At 35.4% G+C, this 25,865-nt stretch overlaps 1 protein-coding gene across 1 annotated transcript in view; it reads left to right on the top strand.

Moving 5' to 3' along the window:
* Nucleotides 1–18,385, top strand: part of PTBP2 (polypyrimidine tract binding protein 2) — an 84,610-nt gene extending 66,225 nt beyond the window's left edge. Inside the window, exons 9-14 of the mRNA XM_052636691.1 lie at nucleotides 9,239–9,393; nucleotides 10,849–10,882; nucleotides 11,301–11,393; nucleotides 16,176–16,392; nucleotides 16,501–16,578; nucleotides 16,741–18,385. Of these exons, the coding sequence (XP_052492651.1) occupies nucleotides 9,239–9,393; nucleotides 10,849–10,882; nucleotides 11,301–11,393; nucleotides 16,176–16,392; nucleotides 16,501–16,578; nucleotides 16,741–16,873 (710 nt within the window). The 3' untranslated portion in view covers nucleotides 16,874–18,385. The remainder of the gene's footprint in view (nucleotides 1–9,238; nucleotides 9,394–10,848; nucleotides 10,883–11,300; nucleotides 11,394–16,175; nucleotides 16,393–16,500; nucleotides 16,579–16,740) is intronic.
* The last annotated feature ends 7,480 nt before the right edge of the window (nucleotides 18,386–25,865 follow it).

Below are 25,865 nucleotides of genomic sequence, written 5' to 3'. Positions count from 1 at the left end.
AGATATTTTCTGTTGCCATGACAGATTTTTTGTTGCCAAGTCCATCCAGTGTTTAACCTGGTTATTTCATGATTACAAAACCAAATATGAGTATTACTTATATACCTACTCTATAATTGGATCCAGAATAGGAGCTGTGTGCCTGTGTATTTATATATATGTGATCATTCATATACATATGATATATGTAAACCAATATATATATGGTCATTCATATACATGTGTATATTATATGATAGTAAACTGAATTTATATTTTTATTTTTTCACAAAATATACATTAAAATTTACATACCAAAATCTTAAACTTAGCAAAATCCTAATCTATAATATTCCATTATAAGACTAATTATAGCAAAGACAGTTATGGCCAGAAAATCACACCAAATAATTGATTTACTGCAGTCACATTTGAAAGCTCCAAGAGACCAAAATAATTACTCACAAATGTGAAAACATCCTAGAAATATTTCCTGGAAGTACTGAACCACACCCATTTTAAAGTATATCACTGAGTCTCAAACTAACAAAAGTTTTTAGAAACTACATAATTTAAAAGCCAGTATTTTATAATTTTCAACATAAATCAGAATTTTTTCATCCAAAGTTCATGAAAATACCTATCCAATAACTTTGATTTTCTCATTTTATTTCTGTTTTAACATCTAAGAGTTTAGAAACCGTAGTTGAGCTTGCCTGCTTTTTCATGTGTGCATTTTTAGAAAACGTTGAGTTCTTTGGATTATTAAACTATCCTCTATTTTTCTATGGCTGAATTTAAAAAAAAATTTTTTTTCAGTTTTTAAAATATCTCTTCTAAAAAGGAAGTTGCAAGAGCTGAAGTTGAATTGTTCATTTTTAAATTTGGATAAAATTTTCACTTGTGAATCACAAATTAACTTGAAGCAGTGCCCTTTAAAGAGTTTAATTCTTTTAGTATATTTTAAATAATACTTGAGTTAACGTTTTAAATCTTGAAGTTTTTTTTTTTTTTGTCTTCTGAGCAAATGAAATGGTAATAGCATACTTTGAAGATACAATGGGCTGTAAACATTAGGAGAAAAACATTAATGCATCAGTTGGCATTTACTTATGCACCAGCACTCTCAAATGGAATAAACTCCTAACTGTAGGACTAAAATGTTAATTCATAGGCTGCTTTTTAACTATCTTGGATACAAATTTTCATTCCCAAGATCCTAATGGGTGATAATATAGTCTTTGCTTAACTGATTTTGTTATGGTCATTGATTATGTTGTTCTCAGCTGTAGCTTTAAGGAATTTCTTTTATTAATCCCGTGTTTACCTTCTCCTTTTCCATGATAGCCTGTCACATATTTGAAAACATTTTTCCTATTTATTCTGGCTTCATATTTTTAAAGCTAAACAGCCTGAGTTCAGTGGTAATCAATTTCAAAGGCCTTTGGATGTAGAAGATAATTCTAAATTAAATCAGATGGTAAATTTAATCTTAAAAAATTTTTGCTTTTAAGAGTTGACAATTATGTATATGTGGTATGACTAAAAGAAAAGCCTTCTGAAGTATATTACTGCTATCTCTGCAATTAGTAGAAGAAAAAGTATGTATTTGTGACCAGGTATGAAATGCGCCTCTTATCTGAAGGAGGTAAATATTATGCAGAAGGTTTTGAGTCTCTAAAGATGCACCAAGAAAACAATAGATACATATAGGAAATTTCATTTAGATTTTTTGTGTGAGTTCTTCCTAGCTTCATATTTCTCTTTTCATTTGTCAATATTTCTTTTTCCTGTTAATTTTAAAATGGTATTTTATCTCCTAGTCTTCCTTTCCTTTTTTGCCCCCTTGTGAATTTTTCTTACCCTTCTTAATTGCACTGAGCTTTTCACATTCCTAGAAGGATTCTGCCTCAACTCAGTAGCATCCTGCTTAATTCATTTGTTGCATTTTTGATGGTTTTAGCACTGTGCTGGGTACTATAGGGTCTCAGAAAAATTGCACAATTTCTGTGCTTATAATCTGGCAGCAAGTATCTGACTATATATCTATTATGAGGCAAACTGAAATATGTAATAGTTATAATAGTATTAGAGTATAATCGAACGGGCACTTTATCATCCAAAGGAGAGAGTTGAAGCGCATTGTAGGCCAAAAGCCATTTGATTGGGATAAAAAGACAGGATTTATTTATTTTTACTTTTTTTTTTTTTTTCAGCTATGCCAAGTCTTCATTGCTGTGTGAGGGCTTTCTCCAGTTGCAGTGAGTGAGGGCTACTCTTCATCGTAGTGTGCGACTTCTCCTTAGGTGGCTTCTCTTGTTGTGGCGCATGGGCTCTAGAGTTCGGGCTCAGTAGTTGGGGTTCCCAGACTTAGTTGCTCTGCAACATGTGGGATCTTCCCAGACCAGAGATTGAACCCATGTCCCCTGTATTGGCAGGCAGATTCTTAACCACTGGACCACCAGGGAAGTCCAGAAGAAAGGATTTTGAAAACACTACATGAGCAGATGTGATGAAGAATATATCTTGCATATTTAGGAAGTGACAAGTATTCAGTTGTGAATGAGGCATAGGGGCATAGGAAAACATGAAAGGCAGTGAGGAGAAAAAGCATGAAGTTTGGGACAGGATCTATCCTAAGGAGTATACTGGAGACTATTAGTCTAAGTAAGATAAAATTGTGAATCTATACTAGGGATAGAAATGAGAGTGGAAAGAAAGAAACATGAGGAAAATTAAACATAAAAGTAGTAAGACTTAGAATTTATGATATGATGACTCACTAGGAGTTAAACTTGACAAGTACCTAGACAGTGGGAAATTCATTCCTAGGACTTAGGCAAGAGTTCTTTGCTGTTGAGAATTTGAAAGGCCAGTGGACTGATACTTGAAACTTTGGTTTAAAGAGATTGGATCAGACAGAGGGCTTGAGGATGGGGAGAAATTGGATAAAGGTGGACCAAACAATACAAACGTCTGGTTATAGGATAAGTATTAGGGTTATAAAGTATTACATGATAAATATAATTTACACTGCTATATGTTATATATGAAAGTTAGAGTAAATCCTAAGAGTTCTCATTACAGGAGAAAGATTTTTTTCCTGTTCTTGTTTTTATCTGTGAGATGATGATGTTCACTATACTTAACTGTGGTGATCATCTCATGGTGTATGAGTCAAATCATTATGCTGTCTATACACCTTAAATTTATACAGTGCTATGTGTCCATTATCTCTCAATAAAACTGAAAAAAAAACACCAAACAACAACTTTAGTTTAAGATTCCCAAGTGTAAAAGAGCAGGAGGGCTAAAGTCTTAAAACTTTTAAGCAGTGTACATTTATGTTGTGGGAAAAGTAAAGAAGCAAGAGATCAAGGGATAAAATAAGATTAAAATTAGAAGTGCTTTTTCAGTTTAGTAGTGACCATAAAGTTTATTCTTATTCATAAGAATGGATATAAATCAAATTATAATGAATTAGGAATATAAATATGATAAAATATTTACTCTTTGAAGTAACACATTCTTGGAAGGAAGGAGAAATGGGATGGTAGTTGAAAAGCAAGGAAGTATGCATAATCATTTCGAGGGTAGGCTCAAAATCCAGACATCCTCGATTCAAAATCTGGCTCAGCTTTGCTGTCTTAGATTTTGCATTAGTCATGGATATGATAGTAATATCATATTCTAAGGCTAGTGTTGTGAGGATTAAATGTGTTAATGCATACAGAGAACTTTTCACAATACTTGACATATAATGAGTGCTAATTTCATATTAGCTAGTATTTGTTTTGAAGGCTAGCTTAAATCCTAGAATTGATTGTAGTAGATTGGATTGAGAATAGTGGAAGTGTTGGGGCAAAATCTATAGAAAATTTTTAGGACCATTGTGAGAACTGAAAGGAACTTCTGTCAAGCTCACATAGAAATTTAGGAGCAGAGTTGGAGCCAGAACTGAAGTTGTCAGTTTTTTACAGTCTGTGTTCTTTCTTCTCACCATTTGTATCTTTATAAAGAAAAGGGAACAGATGAAAGAAGGGAGAAGTTGTGAATTGGTTGAACATTTTGAGGGAATTCTCATCTCAGTCTTCCAAGATATTTGCTGAACATAAGAATGAGGGTCAGGTACAGGAGTCTAGTGGATTTTTAGGGAATTCTTGAAAACAAGCTAGTAAATCAGCTAATGTTGAATAACAAAATGTGGACTCAGTTGCTTTTTGAGTGTGTGTGTGTGTTTTCACTTTAATATTTTACAAACCCAGCTGAAGGCATGTCCACAATATAAGATTTAATTTATCCAAGCCTGGCATAGTAGAGCATTAACAGATTAGTAGCAAGTAAGCCAAAATGCTCCAGCTACATAGTAAAGTCTAATCAAGGGAGAATAGAAAGGGAAGTGGATTTATCATATAGTCTAAAAATGGCTTAAGTGGTTGGTATAGAAGTAGAATCAAGAAGATGGAAGAATGAAGTCAGGAAAGAGGATTTAAATGTTAGCAATGAATGGCGAAAGAAGAAAGTCAAAGATGTAGCAGAAGAAGCTGATAAAATAGATTGATATTGTAAAATCACGGTAGAAGGAATCATGGGACCAGCATGTCAGACAGATTGCAGGATGACAAGAGCTGAGCGAGAAGGAAATAAGGTGTGAAAGTCTTTATATCATGAGAAACAATATCCCAGTGACTGTTTTGATAAGAGATGTTTACATGATATTAACATCAAAGGCATTCTAATTGGTGGTAGTAGAACAGCAGTTGGAAAGTAACATTGGATGGTGGGATAGTAGGATGAATAATACATCCCTTATTTCCCTTGGAGAAGAGTTTAGGGAGATAAAAATGAGGGTTATAAGAGAAGTTTCATTAGGATCAAGCAAACTTTTAGTTAAACGTTTTCTCTGAGGAACATATTGAATAAAAGTGAAATTGTTAATGACAAAAGAAAAATGGGTTCTAGAGGGCAAAATAGAAATTGAAGGGAAAGTTGGTGGGAGAGGAGGAATGGGTTGTTTCAGGAAAGAATAGCAGTTGTCATTCTTGTCAAAGGTAAAATTTTTATTTTCAAATCAGGAAATATATTGTAAAAACTGCCCTCCCCACCCAGGACCCTATACTACATGAATTAGGATAAACCTCAAAGGTCCGACTACCACCCAATCCTCTGTTGAGTCATATGTGAGAATAACAGTCAACAGATAGATATGTTGAACAGGGCAAAGAAGTATAAGATCAAAAGATGATGGTATAATTGACATTGGATGGAAGTTTTAGAATAGGAAATGAAAGGATAAAACAAATTATGTATCTTTAAAAAGCATAGACAAAACTGCCATAGTCAAGAGGAGCCTTAAGGAGACATGACTAAATTTAATCATAGCATCCTGAAATAAAAGATATGAATGCATTCTGTGCTCAGTCATGTCCGACTCTTTACAACCCCATGGAGTGTAGCCCACCAAGCTCCTTTGTCCATGGAATTTTCCAGGCAAGCATACTGGAGTGGGTTTGCCATTTCTTTCTTCAGGGGATCTTCCCAACCCAGAGATCAAACCCGTGTCTCCTGCTTTGGCAGGCAGATTCTTTACCACTGCGCCACCTGGGAAGCCAGGAAAAGAGGACATTAGATACAAATTAAGGAAGTCTGAATACTTTATGAACTTTAATAACAACATATTAATACTGGCTGATGAATTGTAGCAAGTATATCATACTACTACAAGATGTTAATAATGAGGGGAAAGGGGTGCCCAGGTTATAGGAACTTTCGAGAATGTTTAATTTTTCTACAGATCTAACTGTTCTAAAATAAGCTTATTAAAAATTACAGATAAAATTGGCAAGTGGTTTAAGAGAAGTTATCAAAAACAGTTTAATTCTTTCTTCTGTTGTGATGGACAAGGAATGTCTGTGTGCCTCAGCAGAATGTGACCTGAGGGAATAGAGGGATAGATGTATAACTTAAAATCACTTCATCCCCATGGACTTTGAGTCTCTATCAGATAGATATACGGCAGTGTGGCCATCAGTTTCAGTGGAGGCATGGCTGGTAACATGTCAGAACTATTACAGGAAATTTATAAAATGGCTGAATCACTCAAAATGCTGGGTGGCCCAGCTAATGAAAATCATTTCACATAGAAAGGATCCCTGTGACACCTTCCTTTTCTTTAGCATCTGGCAGTATATGAAGCTCTTTGATGTTACTTGATTCTTACAACAGTAGCAGTCCTAGAAGTAAAACAGGTGTTTTTATCCCCCATCATCAGTATGCATAGATAGTGTTTTTTACAGCGTATTTGCTACCTTAAAGATGTTCATCGTTAAAATTATTTTTACAGCTAAAAGTAATCCATTAGAGGCAATGTGTATAACATGCTCTATGTGTTTTTTTACAAAAGGAAGATAGTAAGTATATTGTTTTCTCTCACGGCTAGAAGTTAACATTACTATGAAAAATACAGAATTTGTTTCCAGAGTTTATTATTACAGTATAAATAGTGCATCATGAAATACTTTGTAGGTTTTTGTTTTTATGTAGCAGATGTTGAGATTTACCTGGTTGACAGAATTTTTAGAGAAGAATATACTGAAAGAAATTGTGGGATCTATCTTCAGAGGCTTTTAAAGGTCCAGTAAAAACTGCAAGACTATTCTAGTGACTTAGAACTGCAAAAGATGACTGAAATAGTTTTTCTAAGTTACCAGCCTGGGAGAAGGAATAGTGAAGGAGAAGTACACGCTAGTGGCACTAAGCACAGTGACTTGCCTCATCTCTGAAAGTATTTTGCACCATGCTCTGGACTGCCTAAAATGAAGGCACATCATTTGGCAAGATGATAGATCATCTGGCTTAGTAGCATGGTAAGAATAAATGGAGAAATATGGAGACTGTGAAGTAGCATTTGGGCAGTAGCAACAACATTGGGGACGTCACAGCTTACATTCCACTTTTTGCTAAGCTTTCCATTGCTACTTTACTAGAAGGAAGTAAATTGTATCTGCTTTGAGTCACAAAATTTCATGAGAAAATTAATAGTCTCGTTTTTACTAAAGTGTAACATTTATTAAAATCTGGCATTCTGGCTTTTTTTAAAATCAGGTTTTTCACACTTGAAAAGGGGCTTTAGCCTAGACTTTAATTCTTAATTACTATTTTAAATTAATTTTACTTATTCTTTTAATTCTCTGATTATTTTTTCACGATAAGGCTTGATGATTTAAGTAATATTCTACTACCAAGGTATCTCCATTACAAATCCTAGACTTAAAGTTTCTTTGAACAAAATTTCCATTGTCTTTGAATATTTTGGTGAAGTTTTATGATTGTTTAATTGTGTGTTGGCATGGTAGAGATATATTTTAGAAGAAACTGTTTTCTATAGAAATGAAGTGTTTGTTTACCTAGACTGTTGTGTGTAGACTGATATATCGAATATTGATGTTTTATACGTGTTTCATTAATTAATAGTTTTTCTTGAATTAACAAAGAAAACTTACTTAGAACTATAAATTTGGGAACCTACATATCTCAGAGTATGCAGGAACTAAAATGACTGAGTACATAGGAATTTGGAATGTATCGTTACATTGGCAGCATTTTAAGATATCCATTGAATGTTAAATGGAAACAACCTATGAAGTATAATGGGGTCTATGGTATTTGACATGGAGGTTGGTAATACCATAGAATAAGTGGTAGATACTACGAGGTGCTAAAGGTTACTTAGTATGTATAGTAATTATGAGACATGAGGAGTTTCTGTGTTAAAATTAGATCCTTATTTCTGCATTTACTTTAAAAATAAAATTGATGAGTAAATGAAACGAGATTGGCCTTGAGTTAGTAATTGTTAAACAGTTATGATGGATACATGGGGCTCATTATTCTAGTCTCTGTACTTGTGTATATGTTGGAAATTTTCCAAAACAAAGAGCGAAAAGTCTAAAAAATAAAAGTGAAGAAATAATAAAAAGGGGGGACTCCCAAAATATTGTATTGGGGGAGAAAAACTGTAAACTCACCCAGAGCTTGAATGTATATGAGAAACACCATTCCACTGATGAAAGGTACTCAGTAAAGATCAAAGCAAATCAGAGAGAAAATTTTTCCAAGTCGAAAACTAAAGAGGCTAAGAATTGTCAATCCTGAAGAAGCTTCAGCCTGCCAATAAAAGGTCTTAGTAGTTTCTGTAAAGTAAACACATAAACAAACTTGGCTAAAAGAGTAAGATCTGACACCAGAGTTAACAGTACATCCTTATGACATGTACAAGAAAGCTGAAAAGAAGAAATAAAACATGAACTTATGGGACAACAGTACTAAGGGCCAGTTCTACCCAGGTATGTCATGAATTAATTTTATATAGGTTGAATGTTTATCTCCTTTATCATGGGAAGAAAAAAAAACATGTAATTTGTTTCTTTAGTGAACTAATATTTATTAAGAAATAAGCTAGTGTGTAAGAATATAAGGAATGAAAGGAATCAAAGTTTATTAACTGTTGAAAAGTAGATTAAAGATGCTGAGACAAAGGGAATTCTTTGGCATAAATGAAGAATCCTGAAGATGACAGAGCAATAAAGACTGGAAAGTAGAACGCTAGAAATAAGAAGGAAATGTTCACAGTGGTAGGTAAAGCATAGGAAAATGCTGGTGCACTATATTGACTTCTTCTTATTCTTTCTGTGGGGCAAGTGTTGTGTTTAAAAAACTTATACCTACCTGAGTATGGAATTAAGGAAGACAAATTTTGCTAAGATTTTCTTTAGGTCAGTTGAATACATTATATAATGTATGTTCAGGGTGATTTGTTTCTAAGAATGAAGGATTTGCTGTATATGTTTTGTGAGCTATAATTGTCTGATTTCAAGTAAGTTTATGAAGAAGATAGCACTTGTTATTTTTTTTAGAGTTGACTCCTCACTGTGTGAACCATGGAAGTGAATTTTACAAGTCTCTGACTTGGAAGTATATTCTTTTTGCTTTGTTTGCTTTTCCATAGGAAATGGAATGTTATATATTTAATTTGTGACATAATACAGGTATGTATCTTGGTTCTAATACTTAATGATTTCATTGAAACCAGTGAATTTTCTCTGCTACTTACAACAACCAATTTTTCTAAATGTTATAAAAAGTAACTTTCAGGAACCATTTGGAACGGTCAGCCCCAAGCCATCAGCCATCGTGCTTAAATTGGTTTTTGTAAACGACTTGTGTGTGTTTCGTAAAATATGCTTTATTTTAAAATTAGGGCTTCCTGTTGCAGCTGTTCCAGGAGCTCTGAGTCCTTTGGCTATTCCAAACGCTGCTGCAGCAGCTGCTGCAGCTGCTGCTGGCCGAGTGGGTATGCCTGGAGTCTCAGCTGGTGGCAATACAGTCCTGTTGGTTAGCAATTTAAATGAAGAGGTTAGTAAAATAATTTTCTAATGTCTATTTTTTAACTCCATTTCATTTGTGAAAGTTTTTCATGTTTATTTCATTTTGCACTTGCCTTTCTTTTTATGTACATTCATTAGTCAAAGTATTTTCTGTGTGTTTCTACTTCCAAATAAAATCTATGTACTTGTTTAGGTAATACTTTATTTCTGTAGCTAGTCATATCTCTTTTAATATATATATATATTTTAAACTAACTACCTATTTTTCCTAAGAAAAATATGGTGAAGTACTGTAGTTTGGCTTTTTATCTTTTTGTTGTTCTCAAAGGCAAATATCTAATTTGCAGATGTAACTGTAAAACAATTTTGCTCTTTGCCTGTTCTAATTATTTGCTTGTTCATTTCATGCTTATATGTCATTGCATTTTTTTAAATCTTATTTTATGTGAACTACTCTAATACATTTTTCTTTGAAGGTTCTTCCAAAGATCTTGACGAGGCACTCTTCCAGTCTTTCTTAGTAATTTTTTCTTTGCAGTTATTAGTCATTGTCTTCTAAAAATATTTTTCAACTTTACCTCTCCCCAAACCCCTCCCACCCTGTTAAATAAAATGTATTGCTGAGTTATTTTCTTTAGTTGTACATCTTATGTCTGGTATATTTTATTTTGATTGCTATGGAAGCTGGTATGAAATGTGGGAAGCTCAATGTATTAGTTTATGATGTTTAATTTGAATATTTCATTTTTAATTGGCCTCTGTTAATATGAACGTTAAGCTATTTTATCATTTAATACTCTAGTCATTCACAGTTGTGCATGCTAAAATGTTTGAATCAGAGTGCCTTTGTTTTTCTTTTTAAGAATTTTGCCTGCATTTCATAACCAGCCATGCTTATGCAGTTAAAAGTTCAAAGTTTAAAATTCCTATGCATGCTTTCCTTCCCTATGTTGAGATGAAATGCTGTAATTTACTCTTTGATATAGATGTACTTTACCCATATTTGTCTTGGATGACTACATTTTACTCAGTTTTTCTTGTACAGTACATAAACCAACCATTTTCTGACCAAATCCTGCATTTCCTATGTACTGACCTATATTTTATTTTTTTTTTGTTCCCCAATTCCTTATTTTTTTCTTCTGCATTGCTGTTTCCCTTCCCCATTTCATCCTTTTCCCTGTGTGTTCACCTTCCCTTTCCTTGTCTTTTCCCAAATGCCCATTCCCTTCCCTGTCTTATCCTTTATTTTCCTTGTCCTTGTCTTCATTCCCTGTCTCCATTCCCTATGTTCATGCTTCTGTGCTTGAACAAATGTTCCTCGGACCAACTTGCCCCAATTAACCGCCTTGAACCATGATCCATGACCACCTCACCATTCTGCGGGAACCACCCTTCGTTATGGATGATCTGTTCATCTCCGCTCTTCCTCGACTCTTCTCTCTTCTTGTCTTACGCTGCTTGCTCTTCTCTCCTTCTAAAGATGGTTACGCCCCAAAGTCTGTTTACCCTCTTCGGTATGTTATTGTTAGCACTATACTTTTATTATTGATTTGATTTTTGTTTCACCTTAATTCTTATTTGTAGCTAGCACTTTGGCTTAAAGTTGAATAGTAAATCTTTTGCTATTTTTCTTTGCTATTTAAAACTTTCCATAGACACAAAATTTGTTTTAATGCATGCTGATTTATTTTGCATGGTCTTTAATTTAATATCATTCACATAGCTTTGAGGGTTTATCAGAAATTATTCTTTTCAAAATTCACTGTTCAAAATCTTGATCTTCTTTATTCATTTGTGAGAATGATGAGTTTGAATGAGTGATCATGTTGATGTCTGAATGTTTCATTAATATGTCAGAAAGATAATCTTTAGCTGACTTGCATGTAAAAATTAATTCCATTTTTGGATTACCTCTCTGTGGCTCCAAAAAAGGTGTTTATGGAGATGTGCAGCGTGTGAAGATTTTGTACAATAAGAAAGACAGTGCTCTAATACAGATGGCTGATGGAAACCAGTCACAGCTGGGTAAGATTAAACTATGTGTCATCTATACGGCTTCAGTCTGATTTCAAATGTATAACGTAAACCTGTGAATAAAAACAAACTCCTTTATATCAGGAAGAAACCATTTATTAATAGCCAGGGTTCACAGTGTCATGTTAATTTTCATATTTTAACATGAATAGTTGTATATGATGAACATATTTGTATTTTTGCTATTCTCTTACCATTTCTTGCTTGGAGTTTAATGGAAAAAGGTTTTGGTTTCAAGATTGAAATAACAGTTTCACCTAAGAATTATGATATACGTATTAAAAGATTCTTAGCATTTTTCATTTCTGGTTACTCCCTATAATTGAAGTTAACTGTTAATATAGTCCATGGAATCCTGATTAACACCATGTTAATTTAATTCTTCTAAGGTCATTTGAAAGTATTTGACAGAACTTAGTAAAGAGTGACATGAAGTGTAATTTAGAGATTCCAGGTTACTATAAAATGAAAAACTTAAACCAGATGCCCCACTTTAATCCTTTTGGAACCTTAAAATGTACTTCAACAAGTTGCACTTATATTATTAGATAAATAATTGATCACTTAATTAGCATCTCATTCAGTTTCATGCACAAAGTCAAATCAGATAAATCCAGAAGGTAGTTGCATATTCACAGTGTGATTGACTGTAAATGTCAGTATGATGTTAGCTTATAATTCTGTTCATTAAGATTCGGGGATGATGGTACTTCAGGCCGTGTGTACTCACATTATTAATTTTGAAATTTGCCATTTTTGGTGTAGAAACTAGTGTATTTTTGCTATTATATCCAGTGAGATTCACAGACTAACAGCATGATAAACCAGACCTTTTAGCCTTTGGCATCAGATAGAAGTTTGAAATTCAGTTTCTTACCAGCTATTAGGGTAGCCCAGGCAATGTATTGCTGGCAACCCACACCAGTACTCTTGCCTGGGAAATCCCATGGACGGAGGAACCTGGTAGGCTATAGTCCTTGGTGTCGCTAAGAGTCAGACATGACTGAGCGACTTCATTTTCACTTTTCACTTTAATGCATTAGAGAAGGAAATGGCAACCCACTCCAGTATTCTTGCCTGGAGAATCCCAGGGACGGAGGAGCTTGGTGGGCTGCCATCTATGGTGTCGCACAGTCGGACATGACTGAAGTGACTTAGCAGCAGCAGGCAATGTATAAAATTTTATATATCTGGCTTTCCATTTTAAAAAATGGAGATGTCTGTCTGTAGTGGAAATTATATAAAAGTGCTGATTGTGTCATTGTGTGTGTGTGTTAGTTATTCAGTCCTGTATGACTCTCTGCGACTCCATGGACTATAGCCTGCCAGGCTCCTCTGTCCATGAAATGTTCCAGGCAAGAATACTAGAGTGGGTTGCCATTCCCTTCTCCAGTGATATTTCTGACCCGGGGATCAAGAGCAGGTCTCCTCCTGCATTGCAGGCAGATTTTTTACCATCTGAGCCACCAGGGAAGCGCCTTGATCATGTCATAGATGCTCATTATTCCTTTCTTTTTTATCTGCTTACGTACACTTCTGTATTCTGGTTAGGGATAGTCATTGCCATTATTGTTACGTGCTTTATAAGAAGCCTTTTATAGTGTTTCATAGTTGACAAAGCATTCTCAAATGTTTGATTTCTTTTTTCTCATTGTGTGAGATGTGGGTGGTGGTGGTGGTGGTTCATTCGCTAAGTGGTGTTCGATTCTCTGCACACCAGGCTCCTCTGTCTTCCACTGTCTACCAGAGTTTGGTCAAATTCATGTCCTTTAAATCAGTAGTGCTATCTAACGATCTCATCATCTGCCACCCCCTTCTCCTTTTGCTTTCAGTCTTTCCACATTACCCTTATAAATAAGGGATACACAGTCATTATGGTTGAAAGTACCTGTTCAGTCAAATTCTTCTGGATACTTTTTGGTTTCTTATATAAGGACTGTTTAAATAAGTGATGCTTTAATATTTACTATACTTGTATTAGTCTGCTTGGGCTGCCATAACAAAATACAACAAACTGAGTGACTAAAACAACAGAAATTTATTCTTAAGTTCTGGAGACTAGTAGTTAGGTGAGAACAGATGTGGTTTCTGGAGAGGACTTTCTTCCTGGCTTGCAGACCAGCTACCTTCTCCATATGTCCTCACATGGCCTTTCCTGGGAACCTTCCTCAGCCTCTAAGGTGCTGATATCTTTTCCTGTACAAGGACATCAGTCTTACTGGATTAGGGCCTGACCCTTATGACCTCTTTTAACCTAAATTCCCTCAGTAAAGGCCCTGCCTCCAAATAGTCACATTGAGGGGTTAAAGCTTCAGTATATGAAGTTTGGGATAATGCAATTCACTGCCTAACAGTATTTATTTTAAAATCTTTTATCCCTAATTTTTATAAATTATAAAAGACAAAATTTTTATCTTTTCACTAAAGCTTTGCTTACTAATAGCATGATGTAGTTTTGGGACTATATGTAGTGGCAAATTTCTCATTGCTGCTAGGTTAGATTTTGCTTTCTTGAAGTATATGTCCATAAAAATATGGACTCACACAATTAATGCCTTTAAAACACACACAAATCCTATGCAAAACTAGTATGTGCTATTGAAAAAAAAATCAGTGAAACTTTTTTAAATATAACATACTTTGTTTATGGACTCTTTTCTTTTTGGTTTTCATGGGACTCTACTTGGGAAATACTCAGTTGTTTTATAATAAAAGCAAATATTTTTATGTTCAGAAAGTAGTATGGGAGGGAGAAATGGCAAGGTATAGTCAGTAGTATTCAAGTGTGAATGGAATTATTGCAAATCTTAGAGGCCATGTTAAATCATTTTAGACCAGAATTTTAAAATTTTTGCAGACATTAAAGGTGTTTCCATTTCTATGATAGCCTATTTAATTAATATACTAGAATTTTTATAAATTAGGTAGTCTAGGAGTAATAGAATTTGTAAATTATGTTTGAAATAGTGTACTGATCTTCAGTGATTAAATGAATTCTCAGAAAGTATCAAAGAGTAGTTCTTTGTTAAAATAATTATCTTATTTCTCCAATTCATATTTTCAAGAACTACTTACAAAAGAGCCTCAACTGTTTTTAGTTCATGTGTAGCTGCCATCTCTAAAGTATACTTAGTTTTTCATAATAGATCTTTACCTACTCTAGCAAAATGTGCTCTAGAGGGAGTATTTATAACATGCAGCAGTGTTAAATATATTTGTCATGTTGTACATTACATCCTTAGTACCTCTTTATCTTGTAACTGGAAGAGTAAATTTGTCTTTACAAATTAGGGATGCTATAAATGAAAAAGATTTTTCAGAATGGTACCTTATACTTTTATAGCATTTTCCTTTTCAGACCTGTTTTATATTTAACTGGTTTATTCTATACAAGTAAGTATGACAAGATGCATGGATTTAACAAGTTCTGGGTATCTCCTGTGTCAGACTGTGTACTGTAGTGTACTAATCAAATTAAAAACATTTGAGAGTAGGGATTTTGTTCTCAGTTCCCTGCTCTTCCATATTGTCTTTACCTCTCTGTTGTTAATACGCTAATACTTTGATTTGAGTAGTCAAATAGACGTTCAGTTTAGCTAAACTATATGACTTATGACATGGTTTTCTTCAGTTGTGACTACTTGAATAAAACATAAAACATATAACTGTTCTCTAATCTCAGACCAGTTCATTTAGTTAAAAGTAACCCAACTGCTGCCTCAAGAAGTAGGCATGTGGTGTTCTGTGTTTAGGCACTGTGCTGTGTGCTGGGGTAGAGACACTTGTTCCCGCTTTCATGTATCTTACAGTCTGAAGGAGGATAATAATTAAAATGTGATGAGTTTATAAAAAGAAATAGAACTGTATGGGAACTATCTAGTAAGGTTCTGAACCTTTTCTGAAGAGTGAAGAAAGGGTCCTAGGAAGTAACACTGACAAATAGCTTAGGAAAGTTAGTGTAGGAGATAGGAAATTGTTATAAATAGAAAAGCATGCACCAGGCTAAAGGCAAAATACTAGTATTTGTTTAAAAAAAAATGTTTTGTACACCTGAAAACTTAAGTATAAGGAAGATAGTACTAAGATACTGTAAGTTCCATGAGGGTCAGGATGGTTTTTATCTTATCCTTTGATTCTCAACACTAACAAAGTTACTAGTATTATAAATCATCAATAAAATATTTATTCAGGGAGGCTTAATAAAGATGTTAGGGTCAGACTGAGAAATGTAGAAGACATGTTGAAGAATAAGTTGAGGCTTCATCCCTAAGGATTTTAAGCAGGTAGTGACATAGATTTGTATAAAATGGAGGAACATAGAGAAAAATCCAACAAGATAGATCGGAAGACTGATTTGAGTTATAAAGATGAAAAGTAATGGCAGTGAAAAGTGTAGAAATAGATGAATTTGAGGGATAAGTAGGAGAAAGGGTTTCATAGGGCTTGGCAATTAGGATATGGAGCAGAAGGGAGAAAAAGTTAAAGTTTCTTGGGCATTATGAGCAGGACTGTCAAGAAAGATACTCATTCTGGATTTTCATTCCATGAAAGAAGCTGGCTTCTTTGCCTCAGTGCCTTGTTGAGTGCAAATGAATTTGTTTTGTCACCAGTGGCTATTGTAAATTCATGATTTATTTTAAAACCATAGCAAAAAAATAAAAATAAAATAAAACCATAGCAAAATTAGGTATTTCAACTATTCTAAGAACTATTGTAATATTTTTGCTTTGAATATTGATATTGTTTATTAATAGGCATTCTTCCTCTTTATAGCCATGAATCATCTTAATGGACAGAAGATGTATGGAAAAATTATTCGTGTTACTCTGTCTAAACATCAAACTGTACAACTACCTCGAGAGGGACTTGATGATCAAGGGCTAACAAAAGATTTTGGTAATTCCCCATTGCATCGTTTTAAGAAACCTGGATCCAAAAATTTTCAGAATATTTTCCCTCCTTCTGCAACCCTTCACCTATCCAATATCCCGTAAGTATTAAAGACGGAGTAGTTTATTAAGGATATACATTTTAGGAATAAAATGTAAAATTTTTTTAATAATGTTTTTACTCTTTTTTTTCCATCTAATTTTCCCAGTCCTTCAGTAGCAGAAGAAGATCTCCGAACACTGTTTGCTAACACTGGGGGCACTGTGAAAGCATTTAAGTTTTTTCAGTAAGCAAGCTTTCTTGTCTTTAAATTAGTGACTTGATAGAAGTAAAAGTTTTCTTCAAGTAGTTGTTTTCATTTCTAGATATCTTTTGATCCTGAAATGAGCAAAAGTATTTAAGCCGTTCTGATTTTTATGAAGTATCTAATTTCATAATTTTGTTTCAGAAGAGATCACAAAATGGCTCTTCTTCAGATGGCAACAGTGGAAGAAGCTATTCAGGCCTTGATTGATCTTCATAATTATAACCTTGGTGAAAACCATCATCTGAGAGTGTCTTTCTCCAAGTCAACAATTTAAAAAAGGGGGGAGATGAAGATGGAGGGTGAATCACATTGTTTGGTGTCATCACCTATTGACTGTTCAGAAAAGTGGGGACCAGAGTTTGATTTTGTTGTTTTTTTTTTTTTTCCATGCTGTTATCATTCCTTGGTTATAAAATGAAATGGCGTATGTAAAGGCAGAGTTATTAACTGCTCTCTTTCATCTGTTCTGTAGGGAAGCCATTTTTGTCTGTTTGAAATTTTAGTTTAATTTTACTTTCCTTTTTCAACTTAGTTGACATACGTGCCTTAAAAAGGAAACTAGTGTTGCTGTTGTGCATTTACTAGAGAAAAGGAATTGGTTGTCTAGGGCACATTGTTAAATGGGAATTAACAATATGTTTAGGCAGGGGTGTGTAAAAAGGTTAAGTTTTTTTTTCCCTCCTGCTTGGAACTTATTTTGAATTATCGGCTTGTCATATTTCTTTATTTAATCAAATAAGATACATGATATTGAAAGAATAAAGCAGCATTTTTTATTTTTCAGTTTTTACTACCTTAGGCTTTATTGCTTTAAAAAAACATTGGCCTTTTGTATCTCACAATTCTGGTCTAGATTCTGTTATGAATGTAGGCATTAGTTAAAATTAACAAGATGCAGAGTATTACTTTCTTAAGACAACAAAGTGATTTCTGTAAGTTTGAGCCCTATGTGGAAAAGCATTGTGGAATCTTAACCTTTTTGTACACACTCTTGTGGGATGTATCATATAAATGTCAGCACTAAGTAATGTCTTGTTTGTGGCTGAATATTTTTCGTAGATGTTTTGAAGTTGACATGACTTATGTGCATTTAAATATATATTGCCATCCTTAGTTTGTAATTAAGATTTGGAATATGGTTGTGGATTTCTGAGCATGTGCAGACCGGTCTAGCTAGTTCAGGAACTGGTGCATGTATTTTTCAAAGATAAAAGAAAGTGTACTGCGAAAATATGCAGGAAGATTAATTTTGTGGCAGTTTTCTAAAACTGACAACCAGGTGGGACCAAAGTTTATGTGCCTTTAGTCTTAATTTACCTTGCATTGTAATATTCAGTTTTAATAAATCTTCAAAATATTTTGTATTTAGGAATAGATCTGACTTTAATAAAAACATGGCTCAGAATCTACAGGTCAAATTAATTTGAACAGTTCTTGTCAATCTGAATTGTTGATTCTGTTTAAATGACCAATACTTTTTTGAAATTGATGTACTTAGTTTCAAGATTCATAGATTCTGTTATCTATGTAGACAGAATGGTCATGTATATTTTCTATTAGTTGAGTTTTTACATCTTTAGAAATGTAAAATTCAGTATAGTTTGAAAGCGGCACAATTAAAAATTAATTTTCTAACAAAGTTGGGAGGTTTGATGGTTGTTTAATTTCCTTTTGTGTGTACTCTGCTTACCTCTGTAGCATGCTCAATAAACACTTCTGTAGCTCTGTATTCACCTTTTCTGTCTTTCTCTGCTGCCTTTTCTCTCTCTTCTTTGTTTTCACTCCACTGTGCTTCTGAATTCATGTTTATTCTCTGCCAGGGTGGGAAAGGAATAATAATAATACAATTCTATGACTTTATACCATAAATAAATCTAGATGCTGTGAAAATATACCAGCTGTTTTTTTTTTTTTTTTTTTAAATTTGAAAGATGGTAACTGCTTTTCAGGAGGACACATATTAAACATTTCCCACCCTGTTACAATCTACTGCTTTAAAGACATAACTTTTATTGTATCTTGTTAATTCTTTCTATCTCTTTTGTTGTTGTTGTTTTTTTTCCAGTAGACTTCTGCACTAATAGATCTTTTGGATTTGCCATGCTCTCTTGCTGCAGTTTCATCTTTCATCTTTTGTGTCTGCTAAAGATTTCCTACTTTGTGAGTTTTAACAAAGGATACTTGATGTTACTGGGAAGAAACAGAATCACACCATCTGCTTTTGCTTTGGGTGGGAGGGAAGATGCACATTAGGGTATTTAAAAACTTAAGGGTAATTACAGTTTTCACTTTTTAAATGGTTTCAGTTAGGGTACTGTTTGTATTAAAATATTTTTTGTCGGGGGTTCACTTTTGTCAGCAGTTAGGCATATTGGTGTCAGATAACTTTGCAGTTACTCAAGTTCCTTAAGTTTGTTCTAACTGACAAGTATGCAGAACTCACACATTAGGGAAATTAAAAACAAATGAAGGAGTATGCAATACCTTTCAGTGTGCTATATTAATGCAATAATTAGTCATCTCCAAAAAAAGAGTCTAGTAAATAAAAATAATTGTGTACGTTTGAATTAACATGAGGGTGATTTGAAAGCTAAGTAATCTCAATTTTTTTTTCAAGTGTCATTGTAGTACAGAAGAACTCTAGCAACAGCAGATGTGCCTAATATCTTAAAAAAAAAAACAAAACCTGTACCATGAATGACTAGTAATTGAGCAGTTTCTTCAAGTGAAGTTTTTCTCAGGATGATTGGGCAGTAGTTGAAATATCTGAAGTGAAGTGAAAGTCGATCTGTTGTGCCCAACTTTGTGACCCCCTGGACTGTACCTCTCCAGGCTCCTCTGTCCATGGAATTTTCCAGGCAAAAAATAGTGGAGTAGGCTGCCATTGCCTTCTCTAGGGAATCTTCCCAACCCAGGGATCGAACCCCCGTCTCCTGCATTGCAGACAGATTCTTTACCATCTGAGCCACCAGGGAATCAAGTAGGTGCTATCCCTTTTCAGATAGTCCCTTACGGCAGGGATTGGCTTGTAAGAAGAAGACAGAGGTCCTGAAATGTGTGTAGGAACTGAGGTTGCTTCGTTACTAAGCTGGGAAGAGTTCCCAGTGTTTTTGATGGGGGAGTGACCAGAAACCCAAGTTTTTCCTGCCTAGGAGTAACAGATTCTGTTTTCTACAGTGCACTCCAGTGCAACCTTCCTTCCAAACTTCAAGCCCTTGAAATGGGAGTTTTGACATTCTAGAATATTTTCATACATTAACTCAGTCCTTAGCATATAGTAAATTGTTTTTAAGTGTTAATGTGAAAATAGCTTTGTCCTTGTCATTATTACCACCTAGATGCCTCTGTCTTATCTCTTAGATATCTCTAAGATAAGAGGAGTAAACTTAAGACACAGCTGCTTGTTCCTAGAGGCCTTACCTTGAATACTAAGAGATAACTTGATTTTTTTTCTACAACAGAGAAAAACTGATTTCTTCTTACATCAAGATTTTTAAAAATACCTACTTAAGGAATGGATTCACATATACTAATGTTAGAAATCTAATTTAGTATTTGAAAGGAGCTAAGAACACCCTAGCTTAACAAGGGATAATAAGGAATCATCATATTTAGTTAACATTAGAGATATATTAATATTTTAGAGGTATTTTAACTTCAAAATACAATTTTAATATTAACCTTGTTAATTATGTGGTGGTTAATTGGTTTGTTAGTTCTATTTTGGATCACCATACAGTTTGAAGGGAAAGGACAAGTTACTTTACTAAGCCCCAGTATCCGTTATGTATTTATACAAAATGTAGGCAATAAATTCTGCTCTTCTACCTCACAAGGTTACTGTGAAGCTCAAATAGTACGAATGAAGAAATGCCATGCAATTGATAAATTGCTGTGTAGGAGGAATAGTTGCAATGCCAGTTTCATGTCTGCCAGATCTTAGTTATCAGCAATAAATAACACCCAAATGTCTTTCTTTTTGCCACAGAGGAATATTTTCTTTTCATGTTTTTAAAAAGTGTTGCATCTGGTAAAGCAAAAAGATGTAGAAAGCAAGTCTATAATGCATCCCAAAGCCGAATGAAAGGAGACTGGATTTAGCCTTATATTTTCTGTTTGAATTATTTGATAGCCCAGTAATAAAACAGATACATAATTATGAACTTAATTAAAAATTAGATTTTCTGTGTACATACCTTTAAAGGTTGCTGTGCAACTTGGAGATAATTCTAACACTTAAAAGTCCTGGAATGCTATGAAGAGATTGTCTCATGAATAGCTTGGGATGTCAAGATTTCCTCACTGCCTTAATATTTTTAAATAGCATAAATCTGAAAATGTTTTTCAGACAGAAGGATATGGAACTGTTTAGGGAAATTGAACATACATGGGTTTCTATTTTGGCTAAAATCTGTTTCAAGACACATTCAGGAGAAAAATCTCAGTTTTAAGCCACAGGATTAGAGTATGTGTACCAGTTATCAAAACCTTTAATTTTGGAGTTACTCTTTATTTTCCTAAATACACTTGTTCCCTTTATCTTTTTGTTTTGTTTTATATTTTACAAATAAAGTATAAATGTTAAAGACAAAAAGAGATTGCCCCACATTAAAGACAAAATGAAGTATTCAAATATGCAGAAAGATATGAAGAGCATATAATAAATACCTGTGCATTTATTCTTGCTGCCAAATACTTTCCATACTTTCTGTAATTTTAATATATGACTTAAAACAGATTGAACTGACATTTTTGTACTCTCCCTAATCTGAACCCCCGTATACCCCCTTCTACAGGTAATCATTACCTTGAATTTAGTATGTTTTAAACTCAACATGGTTGAGTTGGTTGATTTACACCGGGAATTTGTTCTGTAGTCTATGGCTTTAAAAAAATACTGCAAAATTTATGTTTAAATGGTACAATATTTTGTTCAACACACTTTATAATTTTTTTAAGATTAGGATGTCTGAACATTACTGGCTCCTTACCAAATCTCATGACATTTAACCAGTTTTAAGGTTTTTAAATCAATTCCTTTTCAGTAAATATTGTTTAAGTTTTTTGAGTCTCAATTTTCTTCTAAGGCTAAGTTGTGAAAAGTAAACAAATTTTTATGTGTGAGATCCTCAAATACAGACATACCCTTTCTAGCTTTAGATTATAGCCACCCTTGGTGCAAATTAATGCCTCCCTCTCATTTCAATGGACAGAGAGAGTATTCCCTTTAATTGGTGTTAGTGCTTAGAAAATAGTAACAAACCTCCATCATTCAGCTTCAGTTACCAACTTAATCTTTCTTGTTCTTCTGTCCACTCACCACCCATATTCGCACAAATCCCAGACATATTACATCATCAGACTTTCTGGGATATTTTCCATGTCATGTTTTACTCCTGCTCATAGTTTTTTATCAGGGCTAGTCAAGCTTGTCAGCATTACAATTTCTTCAGCTATTAGAACTTTGCTACTCAAAATGTTGTCCCTGTACCGAGGGCAATTAGTATCATCTGGAGCTTATTAGAAACTCAGACTCTAGCCTTGTCTGTCACTTACTGAATCTTCATTTTTGCAAGAGTGGCAGGTGTGACCCATCTGGACATTAAGTTCTATGCTAGTCAAGGCTATGGTTTTTCCAGCAGTCATGTATGGATGTGAGAGTTGGACTGTGAAGAAAGCTGAGTGCAGAAGAACTGATGCTTTTGAACTGTGGTGTTGGAGAAGAGTCTTGAAAGTCCCTTGGACTGCAAGGAGATCCAACCAGTCCATTCTAAAGGAGATCAACCCTGGGTGTTCTTTGGAAGGAATGATGAAAGCTGAAACTCCAGTACTTTGGCCACCCCATGCAAGGAGTTGACTCATTGGAAAAGACTCTGATGCTGGGAGGGATTTGGGGGCAGGAGGAAAAGGGGACGACAGAGGATGAGATGGCTGGATGGCATCACCGACTCGATTTACAGAGGATGAGATGGTTGGATGGCATCGCCAACTCAATGGACATGGGTTTGCATAGACTCCAGCAGTTGGTGATGGACAGGGAGGCCTGGCATGCTGCAATTCATGGGATCGCAAAGAGACACGACTGGACTGAACTGAACTGAGTAGAACATTCTTTTCAGTTCAGTGAAAACCAGCTTTTTTCCTTCTTGTGAAAAAATTACCAAGAAAATGTAACAAGTTATTTGAAAGATCTGTACTATTAGTAACACTAAGGAATAACTGTAGAGCTGAAAAGGACTCTAGGTATATGGTTTTAACCTGTAGTTGAGGTAGGTCAAATGACTAGTTTAGCAACATGTTTGTATTGACTTATCTGTAATTATAATACAGGTCCCTGGGTTTCCAATTCAGTCCTATAATGTGTTATATTAATTAAAGCAAATAGAGACCTGCTGTTCATAAATTAAAACTACTGGAATTAAGTGTGCAAGTTAATAGGTAGATAGCTAATAATAGTAATGATTTTTTTATTTAGTAATAAATACCAAGTTCATGGAAGATCTTCCACATGAATTGATTTTGTTGAATGAATTGAAACTAACACTCTTAATCCCTATCTGTATTACATCATGCTTGCATATGTGTGTGCTCACTCAGTCAGACTGTGTGTGACCCCGTGGACTACAGCCTGCCAGGCTTCTCTATCCATGGGATTTCCCAGGCAAAAGTACTGGAGCTGGTTGCCATTTCTCCAGGGGATCTTCATGACCCAGGGATCCAAGCTGAGTCAGTATCTCCTGCATGGGCCAGCGGATTCTTTACCACTGATCTATGTGGAAAGCCCCTATTACTTCATTCAGTTCAGTTCAGTCACTCAGCTTTGTCCAACTCTTTGTGACCCCATGAACTGCAGCACGCCAGGCCTCCCTGTCCATCACCAACTGCTGGAGTCTACGCAAACCTATGTCCATTTAGTCGGTGATGCCATCCAACCATCTCATCCTCTGGTGTCCCCTTCTCCTGACTTTACTCTTTCTCAGCATCAGGGTCTTTTCAGATGAGTCAGCTCTTTGCAGCAGGTGGCCAAGGTATTGGAGTTTCAGCTTCAACATCAGTCCTTCCAATGAACACCCAGGAGTGATCTCCTTTAGGATGGACTGGTTGGATCTTCTTGGAGTCCAAGGGACTCTCAGGAGTCTTCTCCAACACCACAGTTCAAAAGCATCGATTCTTAGGTGCTCAGCTTTCTTTATAGTCCAACTCTCACATCTATACATAACCACTGGAAAAACCATAGCCTTGACTAGATGGACCCTTGTTGACAGTAATATATCTGCTTTTTAATATGCTGTCTCGGTTAGTCATAACTTTCCTTTGAAGGAGTAAGCGTCTTAAATTTCATGGCTGCAGTCTCCATCTACAATGATTTTGGAGCCCAGAAAAATAAAGTCAGCCACTGTTTCCCCACCTATTTGCCATGAACTGATGGGACTGGTGGCCAAAGTGATGGGACTGGATGCTGTGATCTTAATTTTCTGAATGTTGAGCTTTAAGCCAACTTTTTCACTCTCCTCTTTCATCAAGAGGCTCTTTAGTTCTTCACTTTCTGCCATAAGGGTGGTGTCGTCTGCATGTCTGAGGTCATTGATAATTCTCCCAGCTATCTTGATTCCAGCCATTACATCATACGGTATAATAAAACGACCCTTAAGTCATTTTGGTAAATGGACAGCTTGCCTATTCATTGGTTTCCCTGGATTCATTGAGTGCTGCTTCAGTTCCTTTCCCCACTCCAATGAATAGCACAGTTCTATAGTTTAAATACCTAAGCTTTATTGAGTGATGTTGCTGATACTCTTGAGTTAGAGCTGTGATATATAGATTAAGCTGGCCCATACTATGCCTTCAGGGGCCGTTACCCGCACCCTTAACATAGTTTCCTGTTCTTGTGACTAAGTTTTCTCTGTTGTCTTGCTGAGTGTTTCCTCTTAACCACTCATTGCCCTCTAAACCTTGCTATGGATTTCAGTTCAGTTCAGTCGCTCAGTCGTGTCCTACTCTTTGCAACCCCATGAATTGCAGCACGCCAGGCCTCCCTGTCCATCACCATCTCCCAGGGTTCACCCAGACCCACATCCATCAAGTCCGTGATGCCATCCAGCCACTCATCCTGTCGTCCCCTTCTCCTGCCCTCAATCCCTCCCAGCATCAGAGTTTTTTCCGATGAGTCAACTCTTTGCATGAGGTGGCCAAAGTACTGGAGCTTCAGCTTTAGCATCATTCCTTCCAAAGAAATCCCAGGGTTGATCTTCAGAATGGACTGGTTGGATCTCCTTGCAGTCCAAGGGACTCTCAAGAGTCTTCTCCAACACCACAGTTCAAACGCATCAATTCTTCGGCGCTCAGCCTTCTTCACGTCCAACTCTCACATCCATACATGACCACAGGAAAAACCATAGTCTTGACTAGACGGACATTAGTCGGCAAAGTAATGTCTCTGCTTTTGAATATACTATCTAGGTTGGTCACAACTTTTCTTCCAAGGAGTAAGCATCTTTTAATTTCATGGCTGCAGTCACCATCTGCAGTGATTTTGGAGCCCCCCAAAATAAAGTCTGCCACTGTTTCCACTGTTTCCCCATCTATTTCCCATGAAGTGATGGGACCAGATGCCATGATCTTCGTTTTCTGAATGTTGAGCTTTCAGCCAAGTTTTTCACTCTCCTCTTTCACTTTCATCAAGAGGCTTTTTCGTTCCTGTTCACTTTCTGCCATAAGGGTGGTGTCATCTGCATATCTGAGGTTATTGGTATTTCTCCTGGCAATCTTGATTCCAGCATGTGTTTCTTCCAGTCCAGTGTTTCTCATGAGGTACTCTGCATATAAGTTAAATAAACAGGCTGACATACAGCCTTGACGCACTCCTTTTCCTATTTGGAACCAGTCTGTTGTTCCATGTCCAGTTCTAACTGTTGCTTCCTGGCCTGCATACAGATTTGTTAAGAGGCAGGTCAGGTGGTCTGGTATTCCCATCTCTCAGAATTTTCCACAGTTTGTTGTGATCCACAGTCAAAGGCTTTGGCATAGTCAATAAAGCAGAAATAGATGTTTTTCTGGAACTCTTGCTTTTTTCCATGATACAGTGGATGTTGGCAATTTGATCTCTGGTTCCTCTGCCTTTTCTAAAACCAGTTTCAGTTCAGCTCAGTCGCTCAGTCGTGTCCTACTCTTTGCGACCCCATGAATCGCAGCACACCAGGCCTCCCTGTCCATCACCATCTCCCGGAGTTCACCCAGACCCACATCCATCAAGTCCGTGATGCCAT

This window comes from Budorcas taxicolor, chromosome 3, assembly GCF_023091745.1.
Source record: "Budorcas taxicolor isolate Tak-1 chromosome 3, Takin1.1, whole genome shotgun sequence".
NCBI classification, from domain to species: domain Eukaryota; kingdom Metazoa; phylum Chordata; class Mammalia; order Artiodactyla; family Bovidae; genus Budorcas; species Budorcas taxicolor.
This window is presented reverse-complemented; position numbering and strand designations above follow the sequence as displayed.